General features: G+C 42.3%; 1 protein-coding gene across 1 annotated transcript in view; it reads left to right on the top strand.

Annotated features, from left to right (window-relative positions):
• The first annotated feature begins 587 nt into the window (after window positions 1-587).
• The window catches only part of LOC110496580 (juxtaposed with another zinc finger protein 1), a 37175-nt gene continuing 16211 nt past the window's right edge, over window positions 588-21551 (top strand). Inside the window, exon 1 of the mRNA XM_021572551.3 lies at window positions 588-1078. Within this exon, the coding sequence (XP_021428226.1) occupies window positions 964-1078 (115 nt within the window). The 5' untranslated portion in view covers window positions 588-963. The remainder of the gene's footprint in view (window positions 1079-21551) is intronic.

The following is a 21551-nucleotide window of genomic DNA, read 5'->3' as shown; positions in this document are numbered from 1 at the left end:
GAAGCTAAGCAGGGTTGGTTCTGGTCAGTTTCTGGATGGGAGACCAGATTCTGCGGGAAGTGGTTTTGGAGGGCCAGTAGGAGGCACCCTTTCCTCTGGTCTAAAGAAATACATAAAAAATGTTCTGTGTAGGGTGCTGTCTTTCAGATGGGATGTTAAACATGTGTCCTGACTCTCTGTGGTCACTAAAATATCCAATGGCACTTATTGTAGGGGTGTTAAGCATGGTGTCCTGGCAGAATTCCCAATCTGGCTCTCATACCAGCATGGTCACCTACTCATCCCCAGTTTACAATTGGCTCATCCATCCCTTGACCCTGTGACTATTCCCCAGGTTGTTGCTGTAAATGAGAATATGTTCTCAGACATCTTACCTGGTAAAATAAGGGTTCAATAAAAATGTGTCATCTGAAACATGACCCTGCCAAGCTGCACTGCTCACTTAACCTAGAAGCTAGCTGCACCTATGTGTCAGGGGAAACACAGTCCAGCTGATGACTGAAGTCAGCTTGCAGGTGCCTAGCTTGCCACAGGGAGTTGCTAGAGTGCAATGGGACAAGGAAATCCCGGCAGCCAAACTCTCCCTTAACCTGGATGATGCTAGTCCAATTGTGTCCTGGGTCACGGCTGGCTATGACAGCCTGGGTCTGTAGTGATGCAGTGCATTAGATTGCTGCACCACTCTAGAGGCCCTAAATTGACAGTTTTTATGGGGATTTTTGAATATGCTAAATAGATTTCCGCGGGGGCGCGGACATCGACCTTTTGAAGAAAACACATTGTAAGGCGGGGTTTATGACTTTGTGGCTGTGGTAACTACTGACAACCTCCAGCTGCGTTTGCCGCTGCTGTGACTGTCCTGCCTGGCCGCCCGGTGTCTGATACGCTGCTCCCCTGCTCCTTCCCTGGATCCAAAGCCCGCCTCGGCTACCGAACTCCCAGTGAATGCACTAGTCAGCAACCATGACAGGCATCGCCGCCGCGTCTTTCTTCTCCAACTCCTGCAGGTTCGGGGGCTGTGGGCTCCAGTTCGAGTCTCTGGCCGAGCTCATCGTCCATATCGAGGACAATCACATCGGTGAGTTGGGGAGGGAGAGAGGTAGCATAGTTAGCTAGCTAGCCCAATGCTAGGCTAGAAGAACACGGTTCCATTGCATTCCGCTATGCCTGCCTGCTTGCTACCCTTTCGCTGCAAATGCAGAATAAAAAATGAGAAAACAAACTTCCCCTCGGATTTAGTGGTTGGATTTATTTGTGCATTATTATTAATCAGCAAGGGCGTAAGTTTACCTATTTTTTAAATTAAACTACTAACGTTGTCATAGGTGGCTAGGCTAGTGTAGTCTAGACAGGCAGAGGTTTTGCATTGGTCGCTGTGTTTACATTTAGGCCCGTGTTACAATGCAGCGGAGCACCTTTCGCTGATTGAGATTTATCTCTCGCCATTGTCATCACAAGTACTCAGCTGTTTTCACCCTGAACATGCGTTAAGATAATACTTAATTGTAAATGATAATTGATTTGACTCGACTCATTTACAACTAGAATAATAAATGCCGCTAGTTTAGTAGTAGACTTGTACCTATCAGGTAGCCTATGCTTTGTTTGTAAGTCAGAGTTTATCATATTATTTGGTTGTTGTCAGCTGAAATGTTTTGAATTTTGTGCCAGCAAAGTTGTTTCCCCTTTTTCTAGATAGATTGTTTCCAGTCTGCAGTCTCTCAGGTGCTTGATTTGCAAAAATGTAACGATATAATGTTTCAACTTGTTGCAGATTACCACAAAATAGGCGCTCATATCATTTGCTTGGCTTTAGGCGATATGCTACAGTTCAAATTTGCAGCAATCATTTAGACTGCACTCATTTTATATAAAAAATATAAATGGTTATTAAACACATGCCTATGTATCAGTATCGTACAACGCAATATTTTCACCATAAACTATTGCGCATAGTTATCATAACTACGAGGCCTTAGAGGTTTAATATGCTACAACACATTTTTTTTGTCTAAGTCACTCATCACAAAACAGCTGCGGCAATGAGCCAAATATTAGGTTATCTCGTGAGAATAGGCCTAATCGGATGATCAATGCTATCTATGCATGAAAGATCGGGATTTGCCCAGCCAGGTCAGACAATAACATGGCAATTTACTCCAAAACACCACAGGGTTCTCAGAAGAGGAAGTCCACAAATGTGTCCTTTGGTCTGGTTGTCACAGGAGCACGGAGGCCCCTAAATCAGACCTCTTATCTAATCTTGCCCATTAGATTAAAAAAAAAGAGTCCTTTTATCATGTGAGGTAATAACATTTAGGGCTATGTATTTTGCAATATTAATACCAATGGTATGCCCATCGCTTTTTTCCATGTGTTTCATACCAGCATGGACACATGGAGGGGGCGGGGCGGGCAAGGGATGCTCCACTGAGCTGGTCTCCATGGAGACAGGCTGTCACAGAGGGGGATGGGAGCATGCTATTGGCCCGAGGGGCAGCACACCTGCTGCCTCTCATACAAAGAAGGCTCCGCCCCAGCCAGCTGTGACCGTGATGTTGTTTAATTACAGGACAGGGGTGCAGTGGGGGTTTTGGTGGAGGTGTGGCAGAAGACCTATCATCACCATACATCATATACCCACTCACATCAGCTGATGAGAGAAAGGGTCAGCTATCTATCCCAGAGAGTAGGTTAGCTCAGAGCCTAGCAATATTATTATTTCTGGTAGGCTTAGAGCAGTGAGCACGCATCCACATACTGTATACAGACACACACACACATGCTTGACTATTATTGTGGGGACCTAACCTAAAATAGATTTCCATGCAAAATCCTATATTCACTAACCCTTAACTGAACCTCAAACTCCTAACCCCTAAACCTAATTCTAAACCTTATTGTAACCCTAAACCTAACCCCTAAGCCTTTAGGCTTGTTTTACTATCCTTATGGGGACATTTGGGGACTTCCGGTACCCACGAGGATAGTAAATCAAAACACACACGTTTGGTATTACCAAACCTAAAATGTATTTCTATTAAAAATCTAATTTTACCTAACCCTAATTCTAACCTTAAATCTAACCCCTGACCCTAAAATAGCATTTGTCCTTGTGGGGACCTGGGAAATGTCCCCACAAGGGAGAATTTTCCTTGTTTTACTCTCCTTATGGGGATTCCTAGCACCCACAAGGATATAAATATATCCCCCTCCCCCCTCCCCACACACACTCACCATCTGGCTCCTGAGGCAGCTGAGCAGAACAGGGGTCACCAGTCTGTCTGATCAGTGGGGTCAATGAATCAACCCTACAGCTGCATCGCTACAATGACTGACACCATTAATAACACATAATCATATCAATACTCTCATTAGATCTGTCCACTCAGCAAGGAGTGTGTGTGTGTTTGTGTTTTGTTGTTTGTCTTTGGTTCTTGTGCTCAACCAGTGCAGTATATTCACCATTCAATTGTTACCAAATCAATAATTACAATACAGAAGATGAGTATTCTCTGTGCTGGTGAACAGACTCATTTCATTACTGATATGCTGGGTTGTCCACCAGGACTCAGACATGTTCAGCTGCAGAAAGTCTGAAGTCCATGTTTAGAGATACAGCGCTGCCCTCTAGTGTCAGAGAATCTAATAGTATGCTGTTCATCATCCGTACCATTGATAGGGTTTATTCGGTGGCATCATGCTAGGTTTTGTTGCCGAATTTTGAAAGGGAACTCTGTCATCAATATTAACGGACCTCCTCTAAAGTAGCCTTGATATCAAAGAGCCTTCCCACAGACAAGAAATGTACTTAACAAAAATATAAATGCAGCATGCAACAATTTCAACGATTTTACGGAGTTACAGTTTATATAAGGAAATTAGTCTATTGAAATTAATTAATTAGCCCAAAATCTATGGATTTTACATGACTGGGCACCGCGCGCAGCCATAGGCCCACCCACTGGGGAGCCAGTTCCAGCCAATCAGAATGAGTTTTCCCCTGCAAAAGGGCTTTTATTACAGACAGAAATACTCTTCCATTTCATCAGCTGTCCAGGTGGCTGGTCTCAGACGATCCTGCAGGTGAAGAAGCCGGATGTGGAGGTCCTGGGGTGGCGTGGTTACACGTGGTCTGTGGTTGTGAGGCCAGTTGGGCGTACTGCCAAATTCTCTAAAACGACATTGGAGGTGGCTTATGGTACAGAAATTAACATTTAATTATCTGGCAACAGCTCTGTTGGACATTCCTGCAGTCAGCATGCCAATTGCACACTCCCTCCAAACTCGAGATACAGTGGGGCAAAAAAGTATTTAGTCAGCCACCAATTGTGCAAGTTCGCCCACTTAAAAAGATGAGAGAGGCCTGTAATTTTCATCATAGGTACACTTCAACTATGACAGACAAAATAAGAAAAGAAAATCACATTGTAGGATTTTTAATGAATTTATTTGGAAATTATGGTGGAAAATAAGTATTTGGTCAATAACAAAAGTTTATCTCAATACTTTGTCATTGCCAACAAAGGGTATATAACAGAGGTCAAACCTGTAAGTCTTCACAAGGTTTTCACACACTGTTTCTGGTATTTTGGCCCATTCCTCCATTCCTCCGTTGCCCGGGCGGTGTGTTTGGGATCATTGTCATGCTGAAAGACCCAGCCACGTTTCATCTTCAATGGCCTTGCTGATGGAAGGAGGTTTTCACTCAAAATCTCACGATACATGGCCCCATTCATTCTTTCCTTTACACGGATCAGTCGTCCTGGTCCCTTTGCAGAAAAACAGCCCCAAAGCATGATGTTTCCACCCCCATACTTCACAGTAGGTATGGTGTTCTTTGGATGCAACTCAGCATTCTTTGTCCTCCAAACACAACGAGTTGAGTTTTTACCAAAAAGTTATATTTTGGTTTCATCTGACCATATGACATTCTCCCAATCTTCTTCTGGATCATCCAAATGCTCTCTAGCAAACTTCAGACGGGCCTGGACATGTACTGGCTTAAGCAGGGGGACACGTCTGGCACTGCAGGATTTGAGTCCCTGGCGGTGTAGTGTGTTACTGATGGTAGGCTTTGTTACTTTGGTCCCAGGTCATTCACTAGGTCCCCCCGTGTGGTTCTGGGATTTTTGCTCACCGTTCTTGTGATCATTTTGACCCCACGGGGTGAGATCTTGCATGGAGCCCCAGATCGAGGGAGATTATCAGTGGTCTTGTATGTCTATGTCTTCCATTTCCTACTAATTGCTCCCACAGTTGATTTCTTCAAACCAAGCTGCTTACCTATTACAGATTCAGTCTTCCCAGCATGGTGCAGGTCTACAATTTTGTTTCTGGTGTCCTTTGACAGCTCTTTGGTCTTGGCCATAGTGGAGTTTGGAGTGTGACTGTTTGAGGTTGTGGACAGGTGTCTTTTATACTGATAACAAGTTCAAACAGGTGCCATTAATACAGGTAACGAGTGGAGGACAGAGGAGACTCTTAAAGAAGAAGTTACAGGTCTGTGAGAGCCTGAAATCTTGCTTGTTTGTAGGTGACCAAATATTTATTTTCCACCATAATTTGCAAATAAATTCATAAAAAATCCTACAATGTGATTTTCTGGATTTTTTTTCTCATTTTGTCTGTCATAGTTGAAGTGTACCTATGATGAAGATTACAGGCCTCTCATCTTTTTAAGTGGGAGAACTTGCACAATTGGTGGCTGACTAAATACTTTTTTGCCCCACTGTATCTGTGGCATTGTGTTGTGTGTCGAAACTGCACATTTTAGAGTGGCCTTTTATTGTCCCCAGCACAAGGTGCACCTGTGTAATGAGCATGCTGTTTAATCATCTTCTTGATATGCCACATCTGTCAGGTGGATGGATTATCTTGGCAAAGGAGAAATGCTGACTAACAGGGATGTAAACAAATGTGTGTACAAATATGGAGAGAAATCAGCTTTTTGTGCATATAGAACATTTCTGGGATCTTTTATTTTGGCTCATGAAACATGGGACCAACACTTTACATGTTGCGTTTTATGTCAGTGTCTATATAGGACAAATTATAATCTACAGACATTCAGTGGCCCTTCAGGACTGTGCACGTTTGTGTTTCTGAGGTACAGGGTTGTCCTGTATGTAGGTTACATATATGATCATGTCTTTAAGTTAGATGTGTGTGTGTGTGTGTGGTCAGAGAAGAGCAATATAGTGATGTCAGCCTTGGCTAGCTGTGTGCCAGACTGCCAGTGTTCTGTTGTCATTACCTGAACAAGTACATACCTGCCTCTCGCCTGAAACCACCCCTTCCCCTGTCCTACCTAGAGATAGAGAGAGGGGAGGAAAGAGGAGTGGAAGAGCGTGAAGAAGAGGGAAACAGAGAGCGAGAGAGGCAGAGATGCTACACACAGTGCTTCCTAAATTGGTAAATGTTGCTAGTACAACTTGTCTCTGTTACTCATGTATCCTGTTAGCTGTCAAATGTAACCTAGATCTAAGGTCGTTGTGTATGTGAGTCTGCTAATATAATGTAATGATAGTACAGGCACTGTATATCCGTCTGTGACCAGAAGGGGCCAGTGTAGCACTGTTTCTTTTCACTGTTCTGTTAAACGCTTGCTATTGCTTACTGACTACTGTACTGTTGCATTTCCAACTTTGGAGTGTGTCTCTATAGTTGAAATAGGCATCCTTTCCTGTGTTATTAGTTTGTCTTAACTCCATTTTTGGAGTAGGCATATGTGTTTTTTTTCTTGTGTGATTACGTTATGTGTGTAGGATGTGAAAGCAATGATTCCACTACAACATATCTTACTAACCCAGTCATGTCAACCCAGTCATGTCAGATCAGTGATTTAATCCAGGACCTGAAGGGAGGGAGGTGAGAAGGAAGGGTGGAAGGTAGGGTACACTGTATAAGTATTTGAACAGTGTCCATGTTTGTTGTTGATGCCTGGTGTGTTGGTGGCTATTTCCTCTCTCCCCCTCTGAACTCAATGCTGAGGTGTGACATGGAAGGTGTGTGTGTGTGCTCCAAATGACCTGTCTGGGCGTAACGAGGCAATTAGTGTGTCCCAGAATGGAAAATACACCACCGCAACACACGCACACCCTCAGAAGTCGCAGGGCCTGAAAGCCCCAACATGCACTGGGAAGTCTAATTACAGAGGGGTGTACCCTCCCTCTCTTTCCCCACTCTCCTCCTTTTTCTCTCTTCCCTCTCTCCATCCGGTGCCTGCTGCTTCAGAAACACATTAAAACACACTCTGGCTTAATTAGCAGTCTGGAAAACAAGACCTGCATTCTTGGCCTGCTGTGACACACACACACACACACACACAGTTTTGTATTGCTATCCTTGTGGGGACCAAATAATTGATTCCCATACAAAATACTATTTTCCCTAAATTTAACCTTAACCTAAGCCTAACCTTAACCCCAAACTCCTAACCCTAAAACTTTACCTAAACCTAACCTTAACTCCTATCCTTAATTCTAACCCGAAGCCTAAACCTAAGCCTAAAATAGCATTTTTCCTCATGGGGACCGTCAAAATGTCCCACTTGCCCGCCCAAATGTTCATTTTTTTACTATCCTTGTGAGGACTTCTGGTACCCACAAGTATAGTTAAACAAAAAAATGCACACACAGGTGGGGCCTTATCTTTGACCGGTAGGAGGCAGTAGTAGACTGTTGGTCAGAAAAGCGATGTTGTGTTGAAGTCCGTAGAGTGCTGTTTGATGGGTAGCTGATTTAATGACAGGAACACTAATTTGGACTATATTTATGACTCTCTTATGCCCCCAATTTACACTCTTATACGCAGGTACACACCCATGCCACACACTGTCTTTTGGAGAGCACTGGACCAGTGTGACAGCTGTGACACAAGCTCCGTTTGATTGAGTTTTTTTGTCATTTAGCATACACTCTTATCCAGAGCAACTTACAGTAGTGAGTGTATACATTTTTCATACTTGTCCCCCTTGGGAATCGAACCCACAACTTTGGTGACGCAAGCACCATCCTCTACCAACTGAGCCACACGGGACCACTTCTCCATCATGGGGGTGTGTGTGTGTGTGTGTGTGTGCATGTGCGCGCCTGCCTTGTTACAGTGGCGGTATCAGGAGTATACTTGCTTCCTGTCCTGCTAGGTGAACGGAAGCCATAAAGTTGGGGAACATTTATTGCTCTCCCCCTCTGCACCTGGTTTACTTAATTCCCCCCTCCCCCATCCCCAACGTTCTATAGTATGTGGTTAGCTTTGTGGAGCTTGACATTAGGGCTGGGCGATATGGCCTAAAAATCATGTCTCAATTCATTTTTTTCTTTCAAAAAACCCAACTTATGGGCGATTGACTATATATATCTTAATGTTTTCTCTAAGCGTTGTTGTACAATTTAAAGGTCAAATACACTGCATTTCAAACAGGTAGCAATAATCTAGCAAATTCAGGGCTTGTGACGTTATACCTAGTCTAAATACAAGCCTTCCACAACCATAAGACCCACTAATATGATTTTATCAAAATAGGTTAACCTGTTTTTGCTGTTGCAATATTCACTGATCTGGCTTTCAAGTCTGTCTATACAGCAGTAGTGGTGCGTGGGTAAAATCACTGAGGAAGACAAGACACTAAAAAAGCCATATTACAACCTATGTTGTGATAATTATGTTTGCACTATAATCCGTTAGTTCATACGTGACCACGATATACAATAAGGTGGTGTCAACAAAAAGACAAGTCACACAGCGGCGGAATAAATTCAACTGCACATATATTTGTTTAATCACAAAACTGGAGAGCAAACTCTGTCTGGCGAAAACCCACAAAGCAAACTCTGTCTGGCGAAAACCCACAAAGCAAAAATGGCATACAAACAGTTATCACCTGCAGCATGGTCAAGCAAGTTCATGTTTTCGACAGTTTACTAAACTACTGATTTAGAACCACGGCGTTACCGGAAGTCCGCACAAAGACAACAGACACATTGCCTCTGCTATTCCAGCACCATTTAAACATCATCAAATCAACAAGGCTATGGTTAGTTTAATACACTGAAAACAAACTTGCAGATACCAAAAACGATTTAGTCCAATCAATGTTGCTAAATGGACGACGCAGGAGAAGATGGCTGACGTTTTACGTGTTCCTAACCAATTGTGTTTTTATGTTTTTTTTTTTTGTGTATTTTTTAACTTATTTTCTACGTATTATGCTGCTAACGTCTCTCATGACCGAAAATAACTTCTGGACATCAGAACAGAGTTTACTCACCACGAACTGGCAGAAGATTTTTTTTCCTTTAACGAGTCCGATGAGCCCGACGTGAAGGACATACTGCTTTCCCGGGAACAGGCCCAAATCCCCGTCATTGGCGTGAAGAAACGACGGAGAAGAAGAAACGACGGAGTCTTGAGGTTTTGCTTGCCTGAGGCATAGTATCTCATGATAAGCTGTAGACCACACTATCTACCTAGTTTTCATCTATATTTTTCGTAGCTGTCTACATACCACCACAGTCCGATGCTGGCATTACGACTGCACTCAATGAGCTGTATTCCGCCATAAGCAAACAGGAAAACGCTCATCCAGAGGCGGCACTCCTAGTGGCCGGGGACTTTAATGCAGGGAAACTTAAATCTGTTTTACCAAATGTCTATCAGCATGTTAAATGTGCAACCAGAGGGGGAAAAAAACTCAAGACCACCTTTACTCCACACACAGAGACGACTACAAAGCTCTCCCTTGCCCTCCATTTGGCAAATCTGACCTTAAAATTCTATCCTCCTGATTCCTGCTTACAAGCAAAGATTTATGCAGGAAGCACCAGTGACTCGGGCAATAAAAAAGTGGTCAGATGAAGCAGATGCTAAGCTACAGGACTGTTTTGCTAGCACAGACTGAAATATGTTCCGGGAGTCTTCCAATGGTATTGAGGAGTACACCACATAAATCATTGGCTTCATCAATAAGTGCATCGATGACGTCATCCCCACAGTGACCGTACCTACATACCCCAACCAGAAGCCATCGATTACAGGCAACATCCTCACTGAGCTAAAGGCTAGAGCTGCCGCTTTCAAGGAGCGGGACACTAACCCGGAAGCTTATAAGAAATCCCGCTATGCCTTCCGATGAACCATCTAACAGTCCTGTACTGACACTTTGCCTATGATCGAATCGTACTACACCGGCTCCGTTGCTTGTCAGATATGGCAAGGCTTGCAAACCATTACAGACTACAAAGGGAAGCACAGCCGAGTGCTGCCCAGTGACACAAGCCTACCAGACAAGCTAAACTACTTCTATGCTCGCTTCGAGGCAAATAACACTGAAACATGCATGAGAGCACCAGCTGTTCCGGACAACTGTGTGATCATGCTCTCTTCAGATGATGTGAGTAAGACCTTTAAACATCTTAACAGTCACAAGGCTGCAGGGCCAGCTGGATTACCAGGACGTGTACTGCGAGCATGTGCTGACCAACCGGCAAGTGTGTTCACTGACATCTTCAACCTCTCCCTGTCCGAGTCTGTAATAACAACATGTTTTAAGCAGACCACCATAGTCCCTGTTCCGAAGAACACTAAGGTAACCTTTCTAAATTACTATCGACCTGTAGCACTCACGTCTGTAGCCATGAATTGCTTTGAAAGGCTGGTCATGGCTCACATCAACACCATTATCCCAAAAACCCTAGACCCACTCCAATTTGCACACTGCCCTAACAGATCCACAGATGATACAATCTATATTGCACTCCACACTGCCCTTTCCCACCTGGACAAAATAAAACCCTAAGTAAGAATGCTATTCATTGACTACAGCTCAGTGTTCAACACCATAGTGCCCTTAAAGCTCATCACTAAGCTAAGGACCCTGGGACTAAACACCTCCCTCTGCAACTGAATCCTGGACTTCCTGACAGGCTGCCCCCAGGTGGTAATGGTAGGTAACAACACATCCGCTACGCTGATCCTCAACACCGGGGTCCCTCAGGGGTGCATGATCAGTCCCCTCCTGTACACCCTGTTCATGCATGACTGCACGGCCAGGCATGACTCCAACAACATCATTAAGTTTGCCGATGACGCAACAGTGGTAGGTCTGATTACCGACAATGACGAGACAGCGTATAGGGGGGGGGTAGTAGAGAGAGTGAGAGAGAAAGCTTAAATTCACACAGGAGACTGGATAAGACAGTCAGGCAGCGAACGGTTGAAAAGCATGCATTTGGTTTTACTAGCGTTTAAGAGCAGTTGGAGGCCACGGAAGGAGTGTTGTATGGCATTGAAGCTCGTTTGGAGGTTAGATAGCACAGTGTCCAAGGACGGGCAGGAAGTATACAGAATGGTGTCATCTGCGTAGAGGTGGATCAGGGAATCGCCCGCAGCAAGAGCAACATCATTGATATATACAGAGAAAAGAGTCGGCCCGAGAATTGAACCCTGTGGCACCCCCATAGAGACTGCCAGAGGACCGGACAGCATGCCCTCCGATTTGACACACTGAACTCTGTCTGCAAAGTAGTTGGTGAACCAGGCAAGGCAGTCATCAGAAAAACCGAGGCTACTGAGTCTGCTGTTAAGAATATGGGGATGGACAGAGTCGAAAGCCTTGGCAAGGTCGATGAAGACGGCTGCACAGTACTGTCTTTTATCGATGGCGTTTATGATATTGTTTAGTACCTTGAGCGTGGCTGAGGTGCACCTGTGACCGGCTCGGAAACCAGAGATTGCACAGCGGAGAAGGTACGGTGGGATTCGAGATGGTCAGTGACCTGTACGTGTAGGTACGTGTAGGTATGTACGGCAGGACCAAATCAGAAAGATAGGTAAGAGAAAGCACATGTAATGCTTTGTAGGTTAGCAGTACAACCTTGAAATCAGCCCTAGCCTTAACAGGAAGCCAGTGTAGAGGGGCTTGCACTGGAGTAATATGATCACATTTTTGGGTTCTAGTCAAGATTCTAGCAGCCCTCTAGCAGCCTAATCCGAGTCGATGGACAGAAAGTTTCTGATTTTTGCAATGTAAGTAGATGGAAAAAAGCTGTCCTTGAAACAGTTGATATGTTCGTCAAAAGAGCGATCATGGTCCAGAGTAACGCCAAGGTCCTCCACAGCTTTATTTGAGACGACTGTACAAACATCAAGATGAATTGTCAGATTCAACAGCAGATTTCTTTGTTTCTTGTGACTTAGAACTAGCATCTCTGTTTTGTCCGAGTTTAAAAGTAGAACATTTGCCGCCATCCACTTCCTTATGTCTGAAACACAGGCTTCCAGGGAGGGCAATTTTGGGGCTTCACCATGTTTCATCAAAATGTACAGCTGTGTGTCGTCCGCACAGCAGTGAAAGTTAACATTATATTTCCGAATGACATCACCAAGAGGTAAAAAATATAGTGAAAACAATAGTGGTCCTAAAATGGAGCCTTGAGGAACACCGAAATTTACAGTTGATTTGTCAGAGGACAAACCATCTGCAGAGACAAACTAATATCTCCGACAGATAAGATCTAAACCAGGCCAGAACTTGACCGTGTCGACCAATTTGGGCTGCCAATCTCTCCAAAAGAATCTGGTGATCGATGGTATCAAAAGCAGCACTAAGGAGAGTAAAGGTGCTTGCCGGGGGGAGGGGTCGGTTGGATACTGCTTGGGTGTAGGTGCTACATATGCTGATCTCGATGGTTTGGTGGTTTTTACATTTTAACGCACTCTCAATTTCAACATTTACCTTTGGGCAGCATGTGCTGGCCCCGCCACTCGAGTGATTCTTATCTTAACATAAAAGAGCAGACAGAAACAACAAGACCCAGAGTTCTAGGTACAAAGTAAATATTACAAAACAAGACATACAGAACAAGGACAGGTAGAAAGAAAAATAGCGTACCCTCTTTCTTTCTACCTGTCATTGTCCATATTTTTAGGGGGATTGTTCTGTAGCAGCCCACAGTTTGCTAATTATTTTATCGGTTTTTGTATCAAAGGAGGCCAAATGCTTTCTGGCATCAATCAACCAAATGCCACAGCAGCAACATGGCATACTCTTTTGTTCCAGACAGCATCCTATACATGAGCTACATACTGAGACAGGGGGCGCTGTTTCCCCCACTCTGATGATTTCTCTGGTGAGATTCAGCTAGTTGCGAATTGATGGAAAATTATGAAAACACAGAGAGAGAGAAAAAATATTGTATAATTTTTTATTGGTCAAATATTTGGAGAAGCCTGGCATCCATAAATACATGCCACTCGGAAAATTCCCTTTTTAGTTACAAATTTAACTAGAACCATGCATAATACACATTCGCTAATAATGACCAACTTCTTGTAGCAGGCACATGTCTTATCAACAATCTCTCAAGCCCACGTGCTAGTAATTAGCCAGCTAATCTTTATATTTCAGTTTAGCCAACAATCTATTTACTAGCTAACAAGGTTGACCAATTGAATTGTTATGAACACACCCTTCTGTCTGTCTCCAACTGTTTGAAAAGCATGTCCACTTTGTTCAGATGTTGAAATCAAGTGGCCTACCTTATTTCTCAGAATGAGAAATAGAACGAATTGCCAATTCCGTATATAATTCTGTTTTATGCTTATTGCACATTTTTAAAATGGTCTTTGGCTATAATGCTTCTACCGGTACTTGGTACCCCAATACCGCAACAAACTGAGCATTCATTTTACAGAATCAATATTCAGTGATACTCTCGTTTTAGTAGTGTCTGCTCTGCGCGCAATGTGAGTAGTTGAGACATAAAAAGGGTATTGTTAGAAAAGTTATCTTCTCTATTACAGTAAAATAATGTTTTGGTGTCCATATGACCGAATCTGTTGGACCAAACCTCAAATGCAAATGGTGAGTTTAAACCGCTTGTCAGAGAGGAAGATGTGATCTCTCAATTTTGTTGGCAGGGGGAGCGGCTTGGTGTATGTGTAAACCATAGCGGAAGAGGCGAAGCAACCTCTTTCTAAAATATATATTTTGGACCTAATCTTGTTGCCTGCCTTCCCGCCTTTGGGAGAACAACTCCCATTGTTAGGGCGGAGGCGTGCATCTCATCATTATATACAGATCTCTGGTGTAAATGGGAATGTGCACAGAGGAGCAAAGAAGATGAGACCAAAAATACACCATGAGAAAAAGCAGACATAAAACTCATAAAAGCTGAAAAACAACTAAACCTTGATTCTGGCGACAAAGGCATTTGGAATATCATGCAAAAACATAGATCTAATTAATTAGATTAATTAAAATGTATCGCCCAGCCCTACTTGACATTCTGTTGTATGCTAGCTAGGTCGAAACACTTAATTCTGTTAATTAATAAAGCCCTTTAAAACTCCTGCATTACCTAACATTGTTGTTACTAACATTTAGAAGTATGATATACCAAACCCGGTCACAAGGATGGCAAATTTTTAAAATTCCGTCTGCCACTAAAAGATTTAGGAAAAAACTGCTTTTGTTCCATAAGTGAGGTACGAAGAACTAATCTTTAGAATACCTTACAGGCAATTCAGAATGTAGATTGAGGACCTCTACTGAGGAATGTGGTTGTTTTGCATGATTGTGTTGCGTAGGGTTAACACAGTATTTGTATTTTATTGGTGTATTTCCTATGCTTCTACACTGCCGTAATTGTGAAATCCAGGGCGCCCTTGTAAAAGAGACCTTGGTATCAATTAGGGATGCACGATACATCGGTGAACATATTGGAATCGGCTGATGTTAGCTAAAAATACCAACATCGGTATCGGCCCGATGTCTACCTCTTACGGCTGAAATCCCGTTAACGGGATCGATTTGACAACAGCCAGTGAAAGTGCAGGGCGCCATATTCAAACAACAGAAATCTCATAATTAAAATTCCTCAAGCATACAAGTATTATACACCATTTTAAAGATAAACTTGTTGTTAATCTCACCACAGTGTCCGATTTCAAAAAGGCTTTACAGCAAAAGCACACCATATGATTATGTTAGGTCAGCATCTAGTCACAGAAAAACAGCCATTTTTCCAGCCAAAGAGAGGAGTCACAAAAAGCAGAAATAGAGATAAAATGAATCACTAACCTTTGATGATCTTCATCAGATGACACTCATAGAACTTCATGTTACACAATATATTTATATCCAAAAATCTCAGTTTACATTGGTGCGTTATGTTCAGTAATGTTTTGCTTCCAAAACATCCAGTGATTTTGCAGAGAGCCACATCAATTTACAGAAGTACTCATCATAAATGTTGATGAAAATACAAGTGTTATACATGGAATTAAATATATACTTCTCCTTAATGCAACCGCTGTGTCAGATTTCAAAACAGCTTTACGGAAAAAGCACACCATGCAATAATCTGAGTACAGTGCTCAGAGACAAAAACAAGCCATATAGATTCCCGCCATGTTGTGGAGTCAACAGAAGTCAGAAATCGCATTATAAATATTCACTTACCTTTGATAATCTTCATCAGAATGCACTCCCAGGAATCCCAGTTCCACAATAAATGTTTGTTTTGTTTGATAAAGTCCATCATTTATGTCCAAATACCTCCTTTTTGTTTGTGCGTTTAGTTCACAAATCCAAATTCACAATGGGCAGTTACTTAGTTCAGACGACAGTTCCATTACAGTTCATAGAAACATGTCAAACGATGTATAGAATCAATCTTTAGGATGTTTTTATCATAAATCTTCAATAATATTCCATCTAGACAATTCCTTTGTCTTTAGAAAGGAATAGGAACACAGCTAACTCACGGGCGCGCGCGAGACTGAGCTCATGGCATTCTGCCAGACACCTGACTCAAACAGCTCTTATTCTCTCCCCCTTCACAGTAGAAACCTGAAACAAGGTTCTAAAGACTGTTGACATCTAGTGGAAGCCTTAGGAAGTGCAATCAAACCAAATTTTACACTGTATATTGGATAGGCCAAGACTTGAAAATCTACAAACCTCAGATTTCCCACTTCCTGATTGGATTTCTTCTCAGGTTTTTGCCTGCCATATGAGTTCTGTTATACTCACAGACATCATTCAAACAGTTGTAGAAACTTGAGTGTTTTCTTTCTATCCAAATCTACTAATTATATGCATATCTTAACTTCTGGGCCTGAGTAGCAGGCAGTTTACTCTGGGCACCTTATTTATCCAAGCTACTCAATACTGCCCCCCAGCCATAATAAGTTAACGCTGATGTTAAAAACTGATGTCAAAGCTGCCGTGCATACCTATATAACATAGGTACATGATGCAAAGACTCCACGTTCACTTGCATCACAGCATTCCTAATCTAGCCCACAATGTCTGCTGTGTGGATCGAACAGTCATTTGAAAGAGTAAGAAAATTGCAACTCAACAACTCAATGGTGAAATCCATTAAAGCCAAGACAATGGAATTCACTGCCCTTGACAATCAACCATTCTCAGTCGTGGGTGATGTTTGCACCGGTACGCACTACCAAGTACGCTATTTTTCAGATGTTACCCTACTGGAGTTACACAGTAATAGTGCCACTGCTATTAGCTTCACAACAGACATACTATGGAACGCCGTTTGGGTCTTTGCATGTCAAAAAGGATACAGTAGCACTGTCAAAGCTGTACAAAAAAGTCTGCAAACGCGCCCACGAACGATGTGTTTACAATACCGCGTTGGTAATAAAGCATAATTTGTTAGACCACAACTTCTGGGGTAGCTAGCTTTAGCTTGGTAACTAGCTAGCACCAATACAACCAGCCTGAAAACAATGACCAGTAGAAACTGCAGTCATTTTCATCATTCTTAGCAATGATTTAGGAATCTTTGTGACTAAGTATTAGCTAGGTTGTCACTTGTTTGCCTATTGAAATTGAACTTCAGTTCTTGAAAAGAAATAGCTAGCCAGTTACTTAACCCTGTTGCCCAAAGCTAACGTTATAAGCAGCCATCTGGCTAGTGAGGCTCGACCGGACCGGGTTATGTGTTGTGAAGCTAGCCACAATAATGATTGGGCACAATAATGAAATTTGCAGGTTGTCTTCAAAATAAAAGTATGTAATTGACAGTGATGCAAATTAATACAAATAGTAGAATTATGCCATACCTTTATTTTGAAGGCTAACCGCAAATTCCACGTTTGTGTCTAATCCTTATTGTGGCTAGCTTCACATAGATGGGTCCGACCACCATTAATCAAATAAGAACTGTCTTATAAATTAGGGTTATTTTAGATGATGGCACCTAGCTATATAGTTAGCTAGCAATAGCTACTGAAACACATTTGTCGTTTTGCTGTGTTTTTGGGGAAGAACATTGTTTGCATCCATGAGATAGCTAGCTTTTTTTAATGACCAGCGCTGTAGGTGCGTGAGACAAATTTACCAGCATCATAGCATACGTATCGATGAATCGTTGTGACATATGAAATACGATTGATAGTGTAATCAATGTGTAATAACTACATACATTTTTTAAAATAAATGCGTTAAATTATTATGTGATGTGCAGTCATATTCAGATCCTGATTGGTCAACAAGCTTATTTGACACATCAGATAGTGTTATTTGATGTGTATCTTTTTTGATATGCAAAGACCCAAACGACGTTCCATAGAAATCCTGGTTGAGAATGAAACGACTGAAGAAATGAAACAGCACAGCAAGTACGTGAAAGAAAAAAGTTTTGATTCAGTTTTTACTAGTACCGGGGACAAACTAATAATATTTTATTGGCATTTACGTGTGTGTGTCTCCTTTATTTAACTAGGCAAGTCAGTTTGCCTAGTTAAATAACATCGTGCTGATGCCGATGTTGGCATTTTTAGCTAATATCAGCCGATTCCGATATGTTCACCATATATCGTGCATCCTTAGAGGCTGCTTTGAAGAATCTCAGTATATTTTGATTTGTTTATTTTAATTTGTTAAACATTTTCTTGCTTACTACATGATTCCATATGTGTTATTTCATGGTTTTGATGTATTCACTATTATGTAGAATAACTCTGGAATGAGTATATAACCCTGTATGTGTCAACTTCTGACTGGTACTGTACGTCTTCTGTTCTAGCAATACAAGGAATGGCCTCCTACTGTGACAAGTACATATCGTCAGTCTCGGTGTGTCTCTCTCCCTCTCTCTCTCTCTCCCTCTCTCTCTCTCTCCCTCTCTCCCTCTCTCCCTCTCTCCCTCTCTCTCTCTTTCTCTCTCTCTCTTTCTCTCTCTCTCTTTCTCTCTCTCTTTCTCTTTCTCTCTCTCTCTCTCTTTCTCTCTCTTTCTCTTTCTCTCTCTTTTTCTTTCTCTTTTTCTTTTTCTTTCTCTCTCTTTCTCTCTCTCTCTCTTTCTCTCTCTCTTTCTCTCTTTCTCTCTCTCTCTCTCTCTCTCTCTCTCCCCCCCCCCCCCTCTACATAGAGTGTATGTAGGTTAAGTGTTCTGGTTTCTGGATCTCAGCAGCAGGTAGAATGATTAAAGCACAGCAGTAAAAACCTGCTTAAGACCACCTCAGTGGACCACCTCAGACGTGTGTGTGAGAGATTCAGAAAGAGAGCGAGAGAGACTGCTTTTTGTGTGTGTTTGTTTGTCAGGTTGTATGGGTGTTTGCCGGTCTCCTTGGTGTGCTCCTGCACTGTGGGAAGTCTTCATTCTTTCTTAATTATGAGTTGTGAATGTCTGAAGCCAAAGTACTTCCAAGACCAAACAAACACACACACACACACACACACACACACACATACATACACACACACACACACACACACAGACAGAGAGAGAGGGAGACTGTTAAAAATGGCACAGAGATAATCTAGCTCTGGTCATCTGTGAACCATTATACACACAACCATAATTACATACACACACATTGTCTCCTCTCACACATGTACTGAGGCTCACACCAGGGCTGAACTGATACTCAGAAACACAATATATTCTAAACGTTAAACATATTTAATAGTATGTACACTTAAGCACAGTGTGGTTGACTCATGATAAGTGCACATCAGATTAAATACGTGTAAACTCTGTCAAGTACACTGCACTGCATAGTTGTGGAGCAAAAATATAAATTATAAACTTGACGCAAGTACGCAGGATCACCATTTTGCTCAGCTAATTGTGTTCTTATGTTGCGTAGGTACGTAAGGTAGGCTTTATGAATTAAGCTGTACACATTCACAACAATCCATTGTATTGCATATGTATTCAGCTATTGACTGTATTTACACTCAGTGTAGTGGGCTTTCACCCTGTTGACCACATGGTGGTAGTGTGGACTTGTGGCTTAGCACACATTCATCACATTGTACACTCTCTCTCTCGCACACATGCACACACTCATGCTCACACGCTCCGTTTTTGAAGTTTGGGCTGGTGGCCCGAGGCAGTGGAAGCTCCCTGCTGCACTGTTACTGAGGTGTGTGTGTGTGTGTGTGTGTTTCTGTGAAATTTCTAGTATATCCATCATAACCTCCAACTCCTTCCATCCCCTGTACATAACCCTCTCTGTACCATGGTGCTATGTACAGTGTTATTGGTTACATAACCCTCTCTGTACCATGGTACTATGTACAGTGTTATTGGTTACATAACCCTCTCTGTACCATGGTGCTATGTACAGTGTTCTTGGTTACATAACCCTCTCTGTACCATGGTGCTCTGTACAGTGTTATTGGTTACATAACCCTCTCTGTACCATGGTGCTATGTACAGTGTTCTTGGTTACATATGTACAGTGTTCTTGGTTACATAACCCTCTCTGTACCATGGTGCTATGTACAGTGTTATTGGTTACATAACCCTCTCTGTACCATGGTACTATGTACAGTGTTCTTGGTTACATATGTACAGTGTTCTTGGTTACATAACCCTCTCTGTACCATGGTGCTCTGTACAGTGTTATTGGTTACATAACCCTCTCTGTACCATGGTGCTATGTACAGTGTTCTTGGTTACATAACCCTCTCTGTACCATGGTGCTCTGTACAGTGTTATTGGTTACATAACCCTCTCTGTACCATGGTGCTATGTACAGTGTTATTGGTTACATAACCCTCTCTGTACCATGGTGCTATGTACAGTGTTATTGGTTACATAACCCTCTCTGTACCATGGTGCTCTGTACAGTGTTATTGGTTACATAACCCTCTCTGTACCATGGTACTATGTATAGTGTTATTGGTTACATAACCCTCTCTGTACCATGGTGCTATGTACAGTGTTCTTGGTTACATAACCCTCTCTGTACCATGGTGCTCTGTACAGTGTTATTGGTTACATAACCCTCTCTGTACCATGGTGCTATGTACAGTGTTCTTGGTTACATATGTACAGTGTTCTTGGTTACATAACCCTCTCTGTACCATGGTGCTATGTACAGTGTTATTGGTTACATAACCCTCTCTGTACCATGGTACTATGTACAGTGTTCTTGGTTACATATGTACAGTGTTCTTGGTTACATAACCCTCTCTGTACCATGGTGCTCTGTACAGTGTTATTGGTTACATAACCCTCTCTGTACCATGGTGCTATGTACAGTGTTATTGGTTACATAACCCTCTCTGTACCATGGTGCTCTGTACAGTGTTATTGGTTACATAACCCTCTCTGTACCATGGTGCTATGTACAGTGTTATTGGTTACATAACCCTCTCTGTACCATGGTACTATGTACAGTGTTATTGGTTACATAACCCTCGCTGTACCATGGTACTATGTACAGTGTTCTTGGTTACATATGTACAGTGTTCTTGGTTACTTAACCCTCTCTGTACCATGGTGCTATGTACAGTGTTATTGGTTACATAACCCTCTCTGTACCATGGTACTATGTACAGTGTTCTTGGTTACATAACCCCCTCTGTACCATGGTGCTATGTACAGTGTTATTGGTTACATATGTACAGTGTTCTTGGCTACATAACCCTCTCTGTACCATGGTGCTATGTACAGTGTTATTGGTTACATAACCCTCTCTGTACCATGGTACTATGTACAGTGTTATTGGTTACATAACCCTCTCTATACCATGGTGCTATGTACAGTGTTCTTGGTTACATAACCCTCTCTATACCATGGTGCTATGTACAGTGTTCTTGGTTACATAACCCTCTCTGTACCATGGTACTATGTACAGTGTTATTGGTTACATAACCCTCGCTGTACCATGGTACTATGTACAGTGTTCTTGGTTACATATGTACAGTGTTATTGGTTACATAACCCTCTCTGTACCATGGTACTATGTACAGTGTTCTTGGTTACTTAACCCTCTCTGTACCATGGTACTATGTACAGTGTTATTGGTTACATAACCCTCTCTGTACCATGGTACTATGTACAGTGATCTTGGTTACATATGTACAGTGTTATTGGTTACATAACCCTCTCTGTACCATGGTGCTATGTACAGTGTTATTGGTTACATAACCCTCTCTGTACCATGGTACTATGTACAGTGTTATTGGTTACATGACCCTCGCTGTACCATGGTACTCTGTACAGTGTTCTTGGTTACATATGTACAGTGTTCTTGGTTACATAACCCTCTCTGTACCATGGTGC

Source organism: Oncorhynchus mykiss, chromosome 18, assembly GCF_057628025.1.
Source record: "Oncorhynchus mykiss isolate SJ-2025 chromosome 18, ASM5762802v1, whole genome shotgun sequence".
Classification (NCBI taxonomy): domain Eukaryota; kingdom Metazoa; phylum Chordata; class Actinopteri; order Salmoniformes; family Salmonidae; genus Oncorhynchus; species Oncorhynchus mykiss.
This window is presented reverse-complemented; position numbering and strand designations above follow the sequence as displayed.